The sequence below is a fragment of the Zalophus californianus genome, chromosome 4 (genome assembly GCF_009762305.2).
Source record: "Zalophus californianus isolate mZalCal1 chromosome 4, mZalCal1.pri.v2, whole genome shotgun sequence".
NCBI lineage: Eukaryota > Metazoa > Chordata > Mammalia > Carnivora > Otariidae > Zalophus > Zalophus californianus.
In genome coordinates, this window is record NC_045598.1 from 79900514 (window position 1) to 79917951 (window position 17438).

Genomic DNA, 17438 nt, shown 5'->3' on the forward strand with positions numbered 1-17438 from the left:
AAACACAGGGGTGATTAGTGTCAAGAGTGGTAAGCAATGACTCACCAAATCACTTTTATAAAGATAGTGAAATGCCATACGTAAGCCAAAGGTGCTGCTTTTGGCAATGATATGTATTTTAATCCATTTCATCTTTTCTAAAATTAAAATTTATTGAGATATGATTTACATACAGTAAAACTTATCCTTTTCAGTGTACAGGTCTGAGTTTTGACAAACACAGTCAACTAACCACCATCACTATGATCAAGATATAGGACAGTTTTTCACCCAAAAAAACTTCCTTTAAGTCCTTTTGTAGTTAGTCCCTCACCCATCCCCAGATGCTGGCAACTACTGACCTGTTTTTGGTTCCATTATCTTTTCAAACTCAACAACAGTCTTAGGAACTTATGATGTCTATTCACAGATGCCTGGCAAAACCCTATTTCCTAAAAAATATGATGTGTGAAATATTAGAACCACCCAAAAAGTATTTGATGACATTGTAAAAGAAGAAACCATCCTTTCTAATTATTGATAGAGATTAGACTGAGGTCTCCAAAACAGAGTTTATAAACTTTTCTCTAAGATAAGCTTTTCATTTAATAATTTGCCTGTATGAAACAAGCATGAATTTTAATATACACTCAATATATACTTTTAATGAATTTTAATATACTCTGTAACAGGAAAGTGGTAAATATAAACTTGTTTTTATTTTCCAAGTCAATCTCATTTGTAGAATTCTGTAATTATACTTCTTTAATGGTATTATTTCCCTATTTTTATTATCCATTTTGTTTTAAAAATATTTTGACAAATATACATGACATTTAATTTTGAAATATATGCTATTATTATTCAATTACATCAGTGTTAAATCTGCTATGAAAGCAGGTACTTGAGTTGCTGGGATTTATTTTCATTTTATACTACTATTTAGGGGAAGTGATATTTCATGTAATTTATTTTAAAAAGTAATGTATCCACTGATTTTTAATTGGTCTGAATAAATGAACACAGCGTCCACAGTGGGAGCCAGAAATGGTGGCATACAGTTCAGTGGTTAAGGCCTTGGGCTTTGGAATCAGGAAGGCCTGACTTCCAGTCCTAGCTCCATTATTTTTTGGTTGTGCGAACTCTGGGCAAAACCTCCTGCCTCAGTGCCTCAGTTTCCTCATCCACTAAATGTGAACAACAGCACTACCTCTCTCATACGGCAGGAATGCGAGCTCTCAGTACTCATCTGGCACGTGTAAGTGCTCAATAAACTGTACCTATTATATACCAGATGGAATTTCCATTTGAAAAACATTAAAATGTTCTATTATTCAGCACTCATTCTGGAACAATAAGGAAAGTGCCTGTGTTTATATTTTATGGTGGCAGAGTGAGGTACGGAGACAGCTGAGTGGCGCAGACGACTCAGGTGCACACACTTTCAAGCAGAGCAGGAGGGCACCTGGCCGTTCGGATAACTCTAGTGATTTAAGGTATGATGCTGCCATCCCTTTTAAGAGTGGATTTTTCTTTCACTTTTCTTTCTTTCTTTGTTTTTTTTTTTAAACAAGTAAAGAAGGAATAGTGCTTTGTGAGAGAAGTCATAAGAAAGCCAAGGATGACTACAGGAGTGATCTACATGTTGTAGTAAAAAAGGCCTCTTAACCATTAACTTTTCTCTGTAAAGCGAAGGGGACTTCATTAAGTGCAAATTCATTTTGTGAGGCCAACTGTATCAGAACAGCTGATCGGATAATGCTCAGGTTTGAAATAATTTTTTTAACTCAGTTCAAAATGGAAATAAGTATTGCACACCCTTTACCCCTTTACACTCTTATTCCTTTAGAAACATCGTAATAGTTTTTTTCTTCCACTTTTTACGAGCAAATTTATAGCACTCATAAAATTTTAGACTAAGCCAGAAGGAAACTGAGAGGATATCTAGTACAATCCTTTTTTTAAGGTAACGGATGAGATCCAGAAGGGAACTGACTAAAATGAAATAAAAGCCAAAGTGGGCCTGGGACCAAGTGTCCTAATGCCCTACCGGTTACTCTTTCCACTGTGAGAGTATCAAATACTTCAGACTATGAGGGTATCAAATACTTCAGCTAGGCAGTCACCAGAGCTCCCCTATCTGTGACTGACATCATCCACCAGTCACTACGTCCTTCTGAGCCTTAACCCTTTAGAGTCCTAAACCACACACAAGCTAGCTGTTGCCAGTGACGGTGGCCATGCCTCTAGTGATGTAGTAAATGTAAATCCCAAATTTCCTACTTAAAATGTCAAAACCTTTTTTCTCCTTTCCATTCTGTCTTTTGAATTTTAGAAATAAATAAACTTTTCTGTGGCGCCTGGGTGGCTTAGTCGTTAAGCGTCTGCCTTCGGCTCAGGTCATGATCCCAGGGTCCTGGGATCGAGCCCGGCATCGGGCTCCCTGTTCAGCAGAAAGCCTGCTTCTCCCTCTCCCACTCCCCCTGCTTGTGTTCCTGCTCTCGCTATCTCTCTGTCAAATAAATAAAATCTTTAAAAAAAATTTAAAAAAATAAACTTTTCTGGGCAACAATGATCTTTTAGGGAAATAACTAAATCTACACACTAAAAATGTGGTGGGAGATTGTGAAATAAATTCATTTTGTCAAAAATTTAAAGATAAATATAAGCAAAATTAATCTGTGGTGACAGAAATCAGAAAGTGGCTGCTCAGGGCCAGGGGCTGACTGAGAAGAAGCAGGAGAAAACTTTCTGGGTTGACAGAATTGTTCTGTATCTTGATAGGGATATGGTCACTATACACTTAAGATCTGCTCATCTCTTGGGGCGCCTGGATGGCTCAGCTGGGAGAGCATGTGACTCTTGATCTCAGGGTTGTGAGTTTGAGCCCCACATTGGGTATAGAGATTACTTTAAATAAAATTTAGGAAAAAAAGGTCTGTGCATCTCACTGTTTGTAAATTGAAATCATTTAAAAACAATCTAACCTACTCATGTAGTATCATTTAGATACTACATTCAGATAAAATTCTCATCCAAAGAAGAGACTTGGACTGTAATCCAGCTTATGAAGGGCAATGACCAAACTCATAGAGATCTTTCAAAATCAAGCTAAGCACACTTTTGTTCAGTTACTTATAAGAACAACATCCACTGTGCCAGAACTTGTGTATGTGGAGAACAAGTAAAGAGTTTCCTTTCAGGCTATACCAATTAATGGATTCTGCCTTAAAATAGGAATGAAAGTAGCATTTAAGAACCATGTACACTACCATGATAACATATCTATTGTTCTCCATTGTCTACTAAAATGCATTTAGAATTTAATGATAGAACTTCATCCTAAAGACCTTAGAGAACTTAAGATGATAAGGAAGGTGGGGTTCAATACAGTGTCATAATTAAGTTTTTATATTTCTATTTTCTGTATTACTTTCCTACAAGAACTTGGGGTGTGTATAACATTCATCCCACTGCATACCATATCTGGTAAGAGAGTCTCAACAAAAACAAGAAGTACTGAAAAGGAATAAAAAATTGGTTCTCTTCTGATTGATAAGCACATGATGTTGGCTCAGGAACCATAGGTGAACAGGAAGACAAACTGGTTAAAGATAGTGTACTGCTGGGGTTTTATCACCACAAAGAGAAGGGGGAGAAGAGGGCGAATTTAGAGTTCAAGTTACAGATAGAAAGGGAAGACGAATATCTCACCTCTTTCAGCAAAGTGTATTTGTGTGATAAATTTTAGCATACATTAGTGAAAGGTCTAGTCTAAAATCTGGCACGCTGAGACATGGTAGCTGGTGAAGAAAACATTATGGTCCTATTACTGATAAAGGATCTGCGGGAGTGTGACTTGTCCTTCCCTTAGTGATCATTATACGTACCAAATCTGGTTTCACTCTGTGAGTCAAGGGAAAGGAGAGCCACAAGGAGTACAGGGTGGTGAGCACTGTGGAGAGCCAGGACTGCTGAACCTCCCGGCTTCTGGGAATGCGGTGAATGTAGTATTCGGGAAGCTAGAAGGAAACAGTAAAAATCCAAATCAACTAGGCCACTGATACCCAAGGTAAACATAGTAACAGTTAAACTGTTGAAGTTTGGGGAAGTAACCAAACATAGTAATATTTCTGTAGCAAAACATGAATATTCACACTAAGTAGGATAAATAAAGACTATAACACTCAAGCCATTTCAGTCAAACTCTCACTCTTTGCAGACGATATGATACTTTATGTGGAAAACCCAAAAGACTCCACCCCAAAACTGCTAGAACTCACACAGGAATTCAGTAAAGTGGTAAGATATAAAATCAATGCACAGAAATCAGTGGCATTCCTATACACCAACAACAAGACAGAAGAAAGAGAAATTAAGGAGTCGATCCCATTTACAATTGTACCCCAAACCATAAGATACCTAGGAATAAATCTAAACAAAGAGGCAAAGGATCTGTACTCAGAAAACTATAAAATACTCATGAAAGAAATTGAGGAAGACACAAAGAAATGGAAAAATGTTCCATGCTCATGGATTGGAAGAACAAATACTGTGAAGATGTCAATGCTACCTAGAGCAATCTACACATTCAATGCAATCCCTATCAAAATACCATCCACTTTTTTCAAAGAAATGGAACAAATAATCTTAAAATTTGTATGGAACCAGAAAAGACCCCAAAGAGCCAGAGGAATGTTGAAAAAGAAAAGCAAAGCTAGTGGCATCACAATTCCGGACTTCAAGCTCTATTACAAAGCTGTCATCATCAAGACAGTATGGTACTGGCACAAAAACAGGCACATAGATCAATGGAACAGAATAGAGAGCCCAGAAATGGACCCTCAACTCTATGGTCAACTAATCTTGGACAAAGCCGGAAAGAATGTCCAATGGAAAAAAGACAGTCTCTTCAACAAATGGTGCTGGGAAAATTGGACAGCCACATGCAGAAGAATGAAACTGGACCATTTCCTTACAGAAAAATAGACTCAAAATGGTTGAAAGACCTAAAGGTGAGACAGGAGTCCATCAAAATCCTAAAGGAGAACATAGGCAGCAACCTCTTCGAGACCTCAGCCACAGCAACTTCTTCCTAGAAATATCGCCAAAGGCAAGGGAAGCAAGGGCAACAATGAACTATTAGGACTTCATTGAGATAAAAAGCTTTTGCACAGCAAAAGAAACAGTCAACAAAACCAAAAGACAACCAACAGAATGGGAGAAGTATTTGCAAATGACTTATCAGATAAAGGGCTAGTATCCAAAATCTATAAAGAACTTCTTAAACTCAACACCCAAAGAACAAATGATCTAATCAAGAAATGGGCAGAAGACATGAACAGACATTTTTCCAAAGAAGACATCCAAATGGCCAACAGACACATGAAAAAGTGCTCAACATCACTCGGCATGAGGAAAATCCAAATCAAAACCTCAATGAGATACCACCTCACACCAGTCAGAATGGCTAAAATTAACAAGTCAGGAAACAACAGATGTTGGTGGGGATGCGGAGAAAGGGGAACCCTCCTACACTGTTGGTGGGAATGCAAGCTGGTGCAGCCACTCTGGAAAACAGCATGGAGGTTCCTCAAAAAGTTGAAAATAGAGCTACCCTATAACCCAGCAATTGCACTACTGGGTATTTACCCCAAAGATACAAATGTAGGGATCTGAAGGGGTACGTGCACCCCAATGTTTATAGCAGCAATGTCCAAAATAGCCAAACTATGGGAAGAGCCAAGATGTCCATCGACAGATGAATGGATAAAGAAGATATGCTATATATATACAATGGACTATTATGCAGCCATCAAAAGGAATGAAAGCTTGCCATTTGCAACGACATGGATGGAACTGGAGGGTATTATGCTGAGCGAAATAAGTCAATCAGAGAAAGACAGGTATCATATGATCTCACTGATACGAGGAATCCTTAATCTCAGGAAACAAACTGAGGGTTGCTGGAGTGGTGGGGGTGGGAGGGATGGGGTGGCTGGGTGATAGACATTGGGGAGGGTATGTGTATGGTGAGCGCTGTGAATTGTGTAAGACTATTGAATCACAGACCTGTACCTCTGAAACAAATAATACATTACATGTTAAAAAAAAAAAAGATAGTAGGAAGGGAAAAATGAAGGGAGGGAAATTGGAGGGGGAGACGAACCATGAGAGACTATAGACTCAGAAACAAACTGAGGGTTCTAGAGGGGAGAGGGGTGAGGGGATGGGTTAGCCTGGTGATGGGTATTAAAGAGGGCACGTTCTGCATGGAGCCCTGGGTGTTATGCACAAGCAATGAATCCTGGAACACTACATCAAAAACTAATGATGTAATATATGGTGATTAACATAATACAATTAAAAAAAAAAGACTCAAGCCAATTCATCAGGTTTTGCTGTCAAACTTCTGACAAACTTTGAAATCCCCCCCACCCCAAGTTTTCCGAACGTTTTGGGAACTCAGATAAGGGACTATGGAACCTATACTGCAAAGAACATTTGAATCCAATAAGATGTCACTGTTATTATTATGATAAAAATAACCCAGTAGGGTCCTATTACAAAAGTTTTTTTGGATGTTACTTCCCAATTTTGAGGCCTGATCTCAATATCTTTAAAATTTTCTTCAAAAAAACATGGGTGTTTATCACATCCCTCGAATCTCTTAAAGCTGTTAGCATAGAACGTTAAGAAGCAATGCACAATATTTCTGGGTATTTTTAGTGTCCCAAGGGGCTGGAAGGGCAATCAGTTCGACTCTGGCTCTAGAAGCCCAACTCCTCCGATTCCATCTTTGCTCCAGAGGGGCAAATGCACAGGCCTGGTAGGGGTTTTGCAAGGGTGTCTGGCCTGAGGACAGCAGTCTCAGACCTGGACACGGAAGAACAGTCTTCATCTCATCCCAGGTAGCAGCCTGAAGAAGCAGAGAAAATAGGTTTAGGAAGTCTCTGTCCATTCCCAGCAGAGGAATGAAAACTAGTGGAGGGGCGTCCCGGTGTGGAGACTGAGGGATCTCCACGATGGAAACTAGAAAAAACAGGCCTGAGAGTGAAAAACAAGGCTAGTGACCAAAGAGTGATGATCTTTGTTTTGACTTTTGGACACACATGCAAGGAGCCTGACCTCAGCCTCCAGATGAATGCTGGCAGTGGGCAGTCTCAGTTCACTTGTGGCTGGAGCTAACTGGGACAATGACCACATATCTACAGTGACCAATCACACAGTTTGCAGAAGACAGTCCCAGTCTATACCTGTAGGCCCAGCATCATTATTAACAGTGCCCCCTCTGTTCTCAGAAGTGTCCCAGTGAAATGATAAACTATATAGTAATCCACAGGGCAGGACAATGAGTAGGTTTTTCCAAGTCACAGGGAAGGCAGTTTATTCAGAACAGCCCACAGCAACGTGATGGGAGAATCTGCATTACCATCAAGGATGAGAGTGTAAGTGGTAGCTGGGAAGAAAGCCAAGCTGAAAGTTCTACCAGTGAGATAAACAGGGAAACAGTCAGGTGATGACGAGCTTGGGAAAGGGCAGTGATGAGGAGCTAGGCAAGGGATCAGAACCATGACCCCAACTGGCAGGGGACAGGAGAGTCCGTACTGTGCAGCTGTCCAGCCTACAGCTCTATACTGGAGAGGCTCTCCATCTCCATCTCTATGTTATTATTTTTTAAAAGATTTTATTCACGTATTTGAGAGAGACAGAGAAAGAGCATGAGAGAGCACATGCATGAGGTGAGGGAGGGGGGCAGAGGGAGAGGGAAAAGCAGGCTCCCCGCTGAGCAGAGAGCCCAATGCGGGGCTCAATTCCAGGACCCCGAGATCATGACCTGAGCTGAAGTCCGATGCTTAACCGACTAAACCACCCAGGCACACCTACATTATTATTTTTTGATGAGAAGTTCAGGTAACTGGAAATCCTACCAAAAAGATTTCCCTCTAAACTGAAGTCTCTACCCACCCATTCCCCCTGCTACAGCAGGTCTGTTTTCCCCAGAGGCACCTTTCCCAACTAAACTTCTAAGATACCCCCTGCCCCCACATGTACATATACTCTTCCTTCCCCCATTAGCAGGCCTGCTGTATGTTTTAAAATTACTCCACTCACTCTACTGGCATATTATATACTTAACTTATTTACTATCTGTCTCCCCCATTAGAATGTAACTTACCTGAGGAGGCCAGGAAATTTAATCACTGCCCTATCAGTGCCTGCTAAGAGTACCTGGTTTACAGTTGATGCTCAACAAATGTTTATTGAACGAGTGATTCAATATGTTGTTTATTGCACATTAATATAAATTAATCCAATCTTCCTGGTACCTAGCTGAGATGTTTTTTGACGGAGAATATAAAAGGGCAGAAAGAAGGTGATTTTCAGATTGTACATTTAGGGCCTTATTTGTAGAGGCCACTCAATAAATGGGCTGAACTAAATGGGATTCCTTGGATTAGAGATGAAAAAACCTATGCTAAGCAGGGGATTTTAGCTTATAAACAGCTAGAGCCAGGAGGGACTAAGTTCTAAGGACTTTGAGAAACAGGAGGGAGGGTGAAAAGGAATCAAAGACCAATGCCCCCCCACCCCAACAATGTGTCCTAGGTAGATAGCCTACACTTCTCTTCTGTGAACTGACCATTCACAAGGACCTCAAGAAATTTCTCAGCCCTGTGGGTCCTCTCCTCAGAAAACAGATTCATGAGAGCGGAGTGTCCCCGAGGCTTTGAGTTCTGAGCATAAAAGGGAAGGGAGCCTGCTAGGTTAGAGCAAGTGGAGCATCCCATTCTGCACCCAGAACTGCTTGAAAAACTGTGTGCCCACAGCTTTTGTATTATACCTGTTATGCAGGCATGTAGTCAAGTGGATGGGAACCTGGGGCCATCTTGATAAGAACAGGGCTCTCAGATTAGTTATGCTTGACACACAGAGACTGGTGCTGGGGTATGTGATGTCCTGTATTGTCTAAAGAAAACACTGAAGGCGGGGCTCCTGGGTGGCTCAGTCATTAAGCGTCTGCCTTCGGCTCAGGTCATGATCCCAGAGTCCTGGGATCGAGCCCCGCATCAGGCTCCCTGCTCGGCGGGAAGCCTGCTTCTCCCTCTCTCACTCCCCCTGCTTGTGTTCCCTCTCTTGCTATGTCTCTGTCAAATAAATAAAAAAAAAAACTTTAAAAAAACAAAAAACAAAAAAACACTGAAGGCTAGGGCCATGGCAAAAATCTTGATTTTAAACTACTTTATATATTAAATAATCAAATACATAAAGAAGTCAACAAGGAAAAATTATTAATAGAAGGCTTATGTTTGGTTTTAAACAAGACAAAGTTTTGTTTAAATAAACAAACAAAAACCCCAAAAGTTCCTCTGAAGATAAAAGAATGGGACAGAATTTCAGAGAGCTACAATTTAGGCCTGGCTATGACCTTTGGCCAGACATTCCTAGGGGTTGTGGCATCTGAGAAATCCAAATGAAGGCATCTTCACAGACAAATTGTTTTTGTTAGTCTATACTTTTGCCTTGAGGACATATGTCCCTGACCTTCTTTCATGTCCTACTAATGGGATGCAGGACATAAAGGAAGCCTCAGCCATCACTTCACCACCACCAGACCCAATATTTGATTTAGGAGTGGCCACACAAACCCAAGCAGGGTCAGTCTTTCCTGGATTCTGGACCCAGGAAAAGTTCTTTCTTTGAAAGACACTGTGAGCTGTTAAACTGGCTCTGAATCCATTCCACTGGGGCCAAGAAATGCATACTTGTTCTAGTATTCCTCTATTCACTAGGCTCTTCTATAACAACTCAAAAGTGAACTATCATTTTTGCTACCAGAACATGCCGTTGCGCATTTCTAAGCCAGACATCAACAAATACACAGTAGAATCTATCATAAATGTACTTCTTGCTTATATATGAAGGGTGTGAAATCTATGTTGGGCTTGGCAGGGATGGTGGAGGGGGACCTGCTCTGGTGTTTCCTTCTTTCAAAACTCTACACATATTCTGCATCTATCTACTTATTCCCTATGTCCCTGCTACTCCTGGTCTGACTGTCACCATCTCTCACCATGACTACCATAGCCTCCTAACTCATCTCTGCTTCTCCTTTGGCTCCTCTACGCTTTACTCTCTATAGAACTGCCAGAGATTATAACATACAGCAGATCTTCCCTTTCATTCTTTAAAACTCTCCAAAGCCTTGTGATAAGATCCAAATTTCTAATCATTCCTTGTTCACTCACCAGTCATACCAGCCTTCTTTCTGCTGTGTGAATGCATCATGCTCATTCCTCTCCGAGGGTCTTTTTGGTTCATTCTGAGCAGTCTGCTGTGCCCCCTGGATTGGCTCAACTCAAGTGTTGCTCCAACATTACCTCAGAGAGGAGGCAGGCTCCCCACTGGCCCGTCCCCTGATACTCGGTCACCCTCCACCACACTGTCTTATTTTACCATCTTCACAGCAATTACTCACACTTCCAATTAACTTGTTCATTTGTGTGTTTGACTGTTGTCTGCCTCTCTGTTCAGAACCAAGCTCCACGAGAGGAAAGGATTTCATCTTGTTCACTGCTGTAATCGCAGTGTGTAGAATGGTGTTTCACACGTCACGGGTGCTCAGTCAGTACTTGCCGAACAGATAAATGACTGTCAGTGCAGTTTCTAGATGTCCAGAGTGTGGTCTGTGCTGGAGAAGATGCTGACTCTTTACCTTATAACGTCTCAGGGCTGCAAGAGACCAACTAATCCAACCTCCCGACTTCATAGGTGAGAAATCTGAATTTCCCCCGAAGTCACAGAGGTAGAATAGGTCTTTCATGTGTCCTGAAATATGCTGCTGATTCATCCTTCTAAAGGCCCTTCTTCTATTTCTGTACCCCATTTCTGAGGAGCCTGTCTTTCCCAATACATAATGAGCTGCACCAGCTTCCTATGGAGCTGTGCTCCCTGCCTTCTGTTGCTTCTATATATACCCAACCTGACCCATTTTCTTTTCCCTCTCTGTTCTTCAGCTCACCTATCCCATATATATCCACAGCCTCCCACCCACAGAGCTTGTCTCTTTTGCAGGCTCTGCGGGAACAGAGCTCCCTGCCTCCTCCCATCATTTTCTCCTTTGTACCCTGCTCTGCACTGTAGGTTTGGCACACCAACCCCACCTGCCAGTGGTGCCAATGTCTCCCTCTCCTGCCTCCAAGATTTTTTGTTTAAAAAAAAAAAAAAAAAACAGGGGAAAAAAAAAAACCCAAAACACATAGGGCCTTAGAAATCTTCAGAGTTTTCTGTTGAACATTTCCAAGTTCTGTTGTTTCGCTATCGCTCCTGCCTGGTAGCCAACTGGGTTACATGCTCCTAGAAAGTCTGTTTTATTAGTAGAGTCCTTTCTTCCTGTGCAGTTCAACATGTATATCCTGCAGTATGCACAGATCCTGCAACATGATCCAGTCTCTAGCACACCACTGGCAGTAAGATAAAAGACAATAAAGTGAGATTCTCTCTTTCCCTTATTGTCTCCCCACTGTATCTTAGAAAAAGACCTATATTGGTTGGTGAGACATCCTTTCCATCCATCCAAGTGTACCCACAGGGCCTCCCAGTGTTTCCCACGCAGGCTTGACTGACACATAACGAAATGTATAGTGGCAAGACAGACAAGAAAGAGAGGAACGCTTACAAAAAAAAAATAATAGAGAAATGGATTACTTTTCAGGCTTCTAGTTTGTCTGAAATTATGTGAAACACTGAGTTAAATGCTAATAGTATATGACAACTTGTAACTTTCAAAGTATCTTCCAGAATTACATCACTGCTAAAACCCACAAACATATCTGGCTTTAGATCTGTGACAACCTAAATAGAAGTTTATAGTGATTTAGATGGAAATAATTCCACCAAGAATCCAGATGGCATCATAAACCACAACAGAGCAGATGAAGTGGTCTATGAAGTCATTCTTTGCTGTTACCACACACTGAAATGTACAATATGTTTATTATTTAATGAATGCCACACTATTGCAGAACCTTGGAAACAAGACAAAACTAAAATGGTAAAATTTCATTCAACCAAAAATGGTTTCAGCTTTCTTTCATAACTATTTTTTTAATAATGCAAAGTATAACATATATTAAAAAAATATGTTGGATGGTTCCATCATTCTGAAATCAAAATGACCATAATTGACTGCATGCACAAAAACGTTTTTATGTGCATGTCCCTTAAAGTACTTGGTAGTTGCTCACTTCATGGTAGCTGCTGAAGAAGGGCCATGAAGGAGTGAGGGAGCCATGGGCTCCAGACTGGGTCTTGCCGAGAACCAGCTCTGCCCCTTTGGACGAGTCAACCCCTCTGGACCTCAGTGTCTCACAAGGAGGCCTGGCAAGATCATGGATCCTCAACAAGCCACCATGATTCTACAACTGGCTCTGAAGTCTGACTTGTCAAAGACAAGCAAGGCTGCTGCTCTGGGCTTGCCTATGGCTTTCAGTCACTCCTCACTTTAATTGCGAAGCCCTTCCCTACTTGGGGGTGTGGGCTTCAGGGAAATAAAAAAAGTCATTTGTTCTTAAAAACAATTATGGGAGTCTGACCTCCCCCAATTTCTAATGTCCTTTCTAATGAATATTAGTGGTCCTCTACCCAGGCTTGTATTGCCCCCTCCTTTTGCCAACACCCAGCTTTCTTTTGGGTAACTCACCCCTTCCACCTTCTCAGGCAGAGAGTTTGGAGGGATTTCAGCCCATCTCCTTCACCCCCAAACCTCCAGTTCCAAGAGTAGGCCTGAGATGGCTTAAGCAACATGGGAATAACCCTCATCCCTGGGCACAGCGATTGACTGAAAGATGGGACTATAATCCAACTGAAGACCACGAGACTGGAGACATCTGCTGGGGCTTCTGGGAAAAAGAAGCTTTGCTCTCTTGGTCTCCTACATGTTATAAGAGAACCTTCTTCCTTACACATGGGCTAGAACAAAGACAGGAAGCCAGGAGGTACTACTGGATTTTGCCACCCTGAGGGGAGAGCACGGAGCTGGCGGAGGCAGCACTGCGGGGGGGAGAGGCCAATGGAGCTGACACTGCAGAAGACACAGCAGGGACACGCTATCGCTCCTGAAATCCCTGGCCAGCTGGTCCAGGTCTTGCCCAGAAATAAGACTGAATTTTCCCACTTTATAAGTTGACACATTCCCTTTATTGTTCAAGCCAGTTTGGGTTTAGTTTTTCACTTGCAGCTGAAACACCCTTCCTTTCAGCTTTGAAACAGTCCGAATTCAGGGTGCCTGGGTGGCTCAGTTAGTTAAGCGCCTGACTCTTGATCCCAGCTCAGGTCTTGATCTCAGGGTCACGAGTCCAAGCTAGGCATGGAGCCTACTTAAAGAGAACAAACAAAAACAAAAATGATATGAATTTAAGACTGTTTTCCTTTTTTTAAAAAAGATAATATATCAATATCATGGATGAACACTGAATTTCAGAGCTGCATTTTTCATTGTGAGCACAGATTCATTCATTCATTAAATATTCTAGTGCACCTACCAGGTGATAGGAACTGGGCTGGAAACACAAGGGTGGGGAAGACATTCATAAGGAATTCATTACAGTGTGGCAGAGCAATATAGAAAAACGAGTCATTGCAATCAGAGAGATTAATACAACAGGAGACATATTTATTAAGTATAACATTAGCACCAAGTAAGAAACTTTGATAAACTAAGTCAGGCTTTATGGACGAGATACTTGATCTGACTTAGAAGGATATGAAATTTACCAAGCATTGCAGAGATGGGGGGAAAAGGGTCTTCTAGACATGTTCAGAGCAGTGACACATGAAATAGCATGGGATATTTGGGAACTATGTTTTGGTATACAAGGAGCACAGCAGAGAGCAGCAGAAAATAGAGTTGGAAAGGCAGGGCCTTCAAAGCCATGACGAGGGGTATGTACTTGAAGCTAAAGACAATGAGGAGTCACTGCAGGATGACAAAAAGGGAGAGTGATGTGAAGGATCTGTATTCAGGAACTACCACTCTGGCAGTTATGGAGAGAGTGAACAGAGAAGGGGTGGGGCTCACAGACAAGGGAAATCATTTAGGAGATTCCTGAAATATATCAGGAGAATGATGTCCAAGGCCTAAAGGACACTTGCAGTACTAAAGGTGAAGGAATGGGGAGGGTAAATGGTGGGAAGGAGGGACTCAAGGAGGCTGGAGAGTTTGGGGTGATTCTTAGGTTTTTAGGTGGGGTGAATGGTGAAAGGGGGAAACAGGCCGAGAGCACATGATTATTGACTATGTCTGGTTTTGAGCATAATTTTACGAGTCAGTAAAACACTAAGTAACAAAATCAATCAATGTTAGGAGATGTTGCAGGCAATTTTTCGGTTGAAATGGGGCAGAGAGGGGCTTGTTCCTAACACTGGGGCAACAGGTTGACCTGGTAGGTGAGCAGACAGAGCAAGACAGCCTAGGAATCTAGGAAAAGGCAGCGTTTGGAAATGAAGATTCTAGGCAGGTACAAATGGGTCCTAGAGTGGCACAGCCTGGGAGCAGAGCTTCATTTGTCTTTGCTAGACCTGAGAGCCAGTTGTGGCGATCACGGTGGCTTTTTGAGGATCCCCTGATCTCAGCCAGGTCTCTGCTTCACAGTGAAAGAATGAGGCCCAGAGAGGCTAACTCACCCAAGGGGGCAGAGCTGGTTATCAGCAGGACCTAGACTGGAACTTATGGCTTCTTCACCAATAGGTCACTTCATGGCACTTCCTCATCAGCTGCCATGAACTGAGCATCCATCATGTTCTTGAAGGACAAGTGAACATCCCTCTGCACTCATCACTTTCACTTCCTTCCTATGCTCAGCTCTTTGGTCAATCCTGAAACTGCAAGTACAATAGTCAGCCTCACTATTTGTATGGCTTGGAATGATGTTGTGCCTGGCATGGTTCTAACTACCAGCTCCACAATTATTTCCTGGAGCCTAATGGCTAAAAGGGACCAAAGAACCTCCATCTGGGCAAAAGGAAGGACAAACGGAAATAGGCCACATCCTGAATCTATGACAACAACAAAAAATTATTGTATGTCATGGCCCATAATGTGAGTATACATTAAAAAAATTATGACATTTATGTAAATGTTTACATTCAAACATTGGCTATTAGAATATCTTTTTGCTTCAAAATGGAGAAACAAAAGCACCATATTCTAAACTGCTACTGGTTCTGCATGTTGTAAGAATCTCACACAAATTTAACTGGGATAAGGAAACTGGACAAATTACCAGAAGGTTGAAACAACCACAGTATGTTATTCACACTTTCTTCAATTCCATCAATTCAGAATCTGATTCAGAGAAAGTTTAACCTGACTTGCTTTGTTGTAGAAAGGGAGAATGGGTTAATTAGATTTAGGAAGGAATTTAAGAGATTAAGCTATTTAAGATACTTCAGAACCATGTGCACATCTACCTGATACAGTGTTTTGAAAATAATCTTTCATTCACTGAGATAGCCACATCAGGATCTCTATTGGCAATAAACTACAAACATTTCTTTATTCGGTTATTCCACTTATTTAGAATGGCCTTCACCAAATTAGAGGTATTCTTTATCTATGCCTATAATTGAATATAGTCAAGGTCCACCAGAAAGAGGAAAAGTGCTTATATACGTTACTCACCCTCTAAAAATGTAAAGCATGAATCTGACCTAATTTACAAACGAAATGAAACTCCACAACTGCCAACTATATAGTTTCCAAACGTATTTCTGTTAGAATTGCTTAGGAATTATGCAAAAGAGTTAGCAAATGCATTAGAGTTAGAAGTTTCCGTAAGTTATAGCAGTCCCAGGTCACTATGTGAAGTTACCACCCCACCTTGTGGAAAACAGTAGGTGCTGTTGAATGAAAGCACACCATGTTAATTTCAGAGGTCATGATAAATCCTGCAATCAACAAATTGCCACTGACTTATACACATGTAAGGAATAAGGAATACAAGCCAAAAGATCTCTATTTATTAAAGTAACTAATGTGCTTCCAAAAAGGTAAAGACATCTGTCCCAAAGAATGGTGCTTATGATATGTATTTGGGTTATTTAGAAAATAAATATTTCATATCAATAGGTTGTTATTTCCACTGGGCTTTTAACTCTTCTTAGTTTGTTTCTAAAACATAACTTCCATTGTTTTCTAACTGTAACCTTAGAAAATATAGAAAAATGTTCAAAGACGAATGCAAACATTAACCATTATTCACAACTCAAGAGATGATCCCTCTACCCTCTGTACCACCTTAAAAAAAAATTGGATCACTTAAATCCTTTCTGTAACTGAAAGCATTCTAAGATGATCTCAGGTTTCTAAAATTGAAATAATTTCTTATCCTGCAATTTAACCAACTTCTTTCCCAATCTGTCTGGTTCGAAAACACACCCTCCATTTGTCTGAACGTGCCCTGCACTTTCCAGCTTGCTTACTTTTCCCCACACTATCCTCCTCTCTTCACATTCTCCTACCTTTTGGAGAAGCCACCTCCCCTCTCACTCCAACACTCGAGCCCTGAGATCTCTCCTTCCCCTGCATTCAGGCACTTGTCTTTTCTTAATCAAAGCTATGTATTTTTTTATGTACACACGCACACACACACACGCACGCACACACACACACACACACAGTTTTGACATTCCCTATGAGACTCTCAGTTTGGTCAAACACCTGAGGTAATTCATTATCACCATTGCTTTATTGGCACCATTCCTTCTGGAGCTCTCTGTTCCCTTGTTCCACTCCCAACCAGTTGCTCTCTAGACCTGCTGTATGTGCTGGTCTTCACATGGGAACTCCCTTCACTGCCATCTTGAAAATTCCCTTCATCTGTCCTCTGGGCTGAAACCTAGATTCCAGGACCCACAGTCTTCCTCCCTCTTGGGTTCCCCCTGTTTTCATGGAGCACATCCTCTGTGAAAAGGCACACGGGAATCGGGTTTGAGGGACTGTCTAATCATCATTCTGAATGGGCACCTGGACCCAGTGTGACTCCTTTTCTTTTTGGAAAATTTTGGTTATCTTCTCTTTATCACTAGTTCTGAAGTTGCATGATGATACATCTTGTATGACTACAGTGTTAACTGGGCTGGGGATAGTCCTTTAGTTTGAAGACCATGTCCTTTCAGTTATGGGAGTTTTTCTTGGGTGATTTTTTTTTTTTGTAATTAAAGTTTTGCCTGTGTTCTTGTTCTTTCTGGATAGTAGTCCTCCAACATCCAGTTTGACTGTATTATATCGGATTATATCTTTTATATGTATTATATATATTTGATTATATCTTTTCTCTATTGGTTTTAACCTTTTGTTCTGCTTTATACCAGAATTCTTCAATATGATCTCCGAATATTTTGATTTTTTTATTCCTACGACCAAAATCTTAATAGCCAAGGGTCCTTATAGTGCTAGG

General features: G+C 41.2%; 1 protein-coding gene across 1 annotated transcript in view; it reads right to left on the minus strand.

The window, feature by feature from the left end:
- ALG14 (ALG14 UDP-N-acetylglucosaminyltransferase subunit) overlaps positions 1-17438 on the minus strand; it is a 93919-nt gene that overhangs the window by 51190 nt on the left and 25291 nt on the right. The window contains 1 exon segment of the mRNA XM_027578299.2: positions 3870-4001. Coding sequence (XP_027434100.1) covers positions 3870-4001 — 132 coding nt within the window.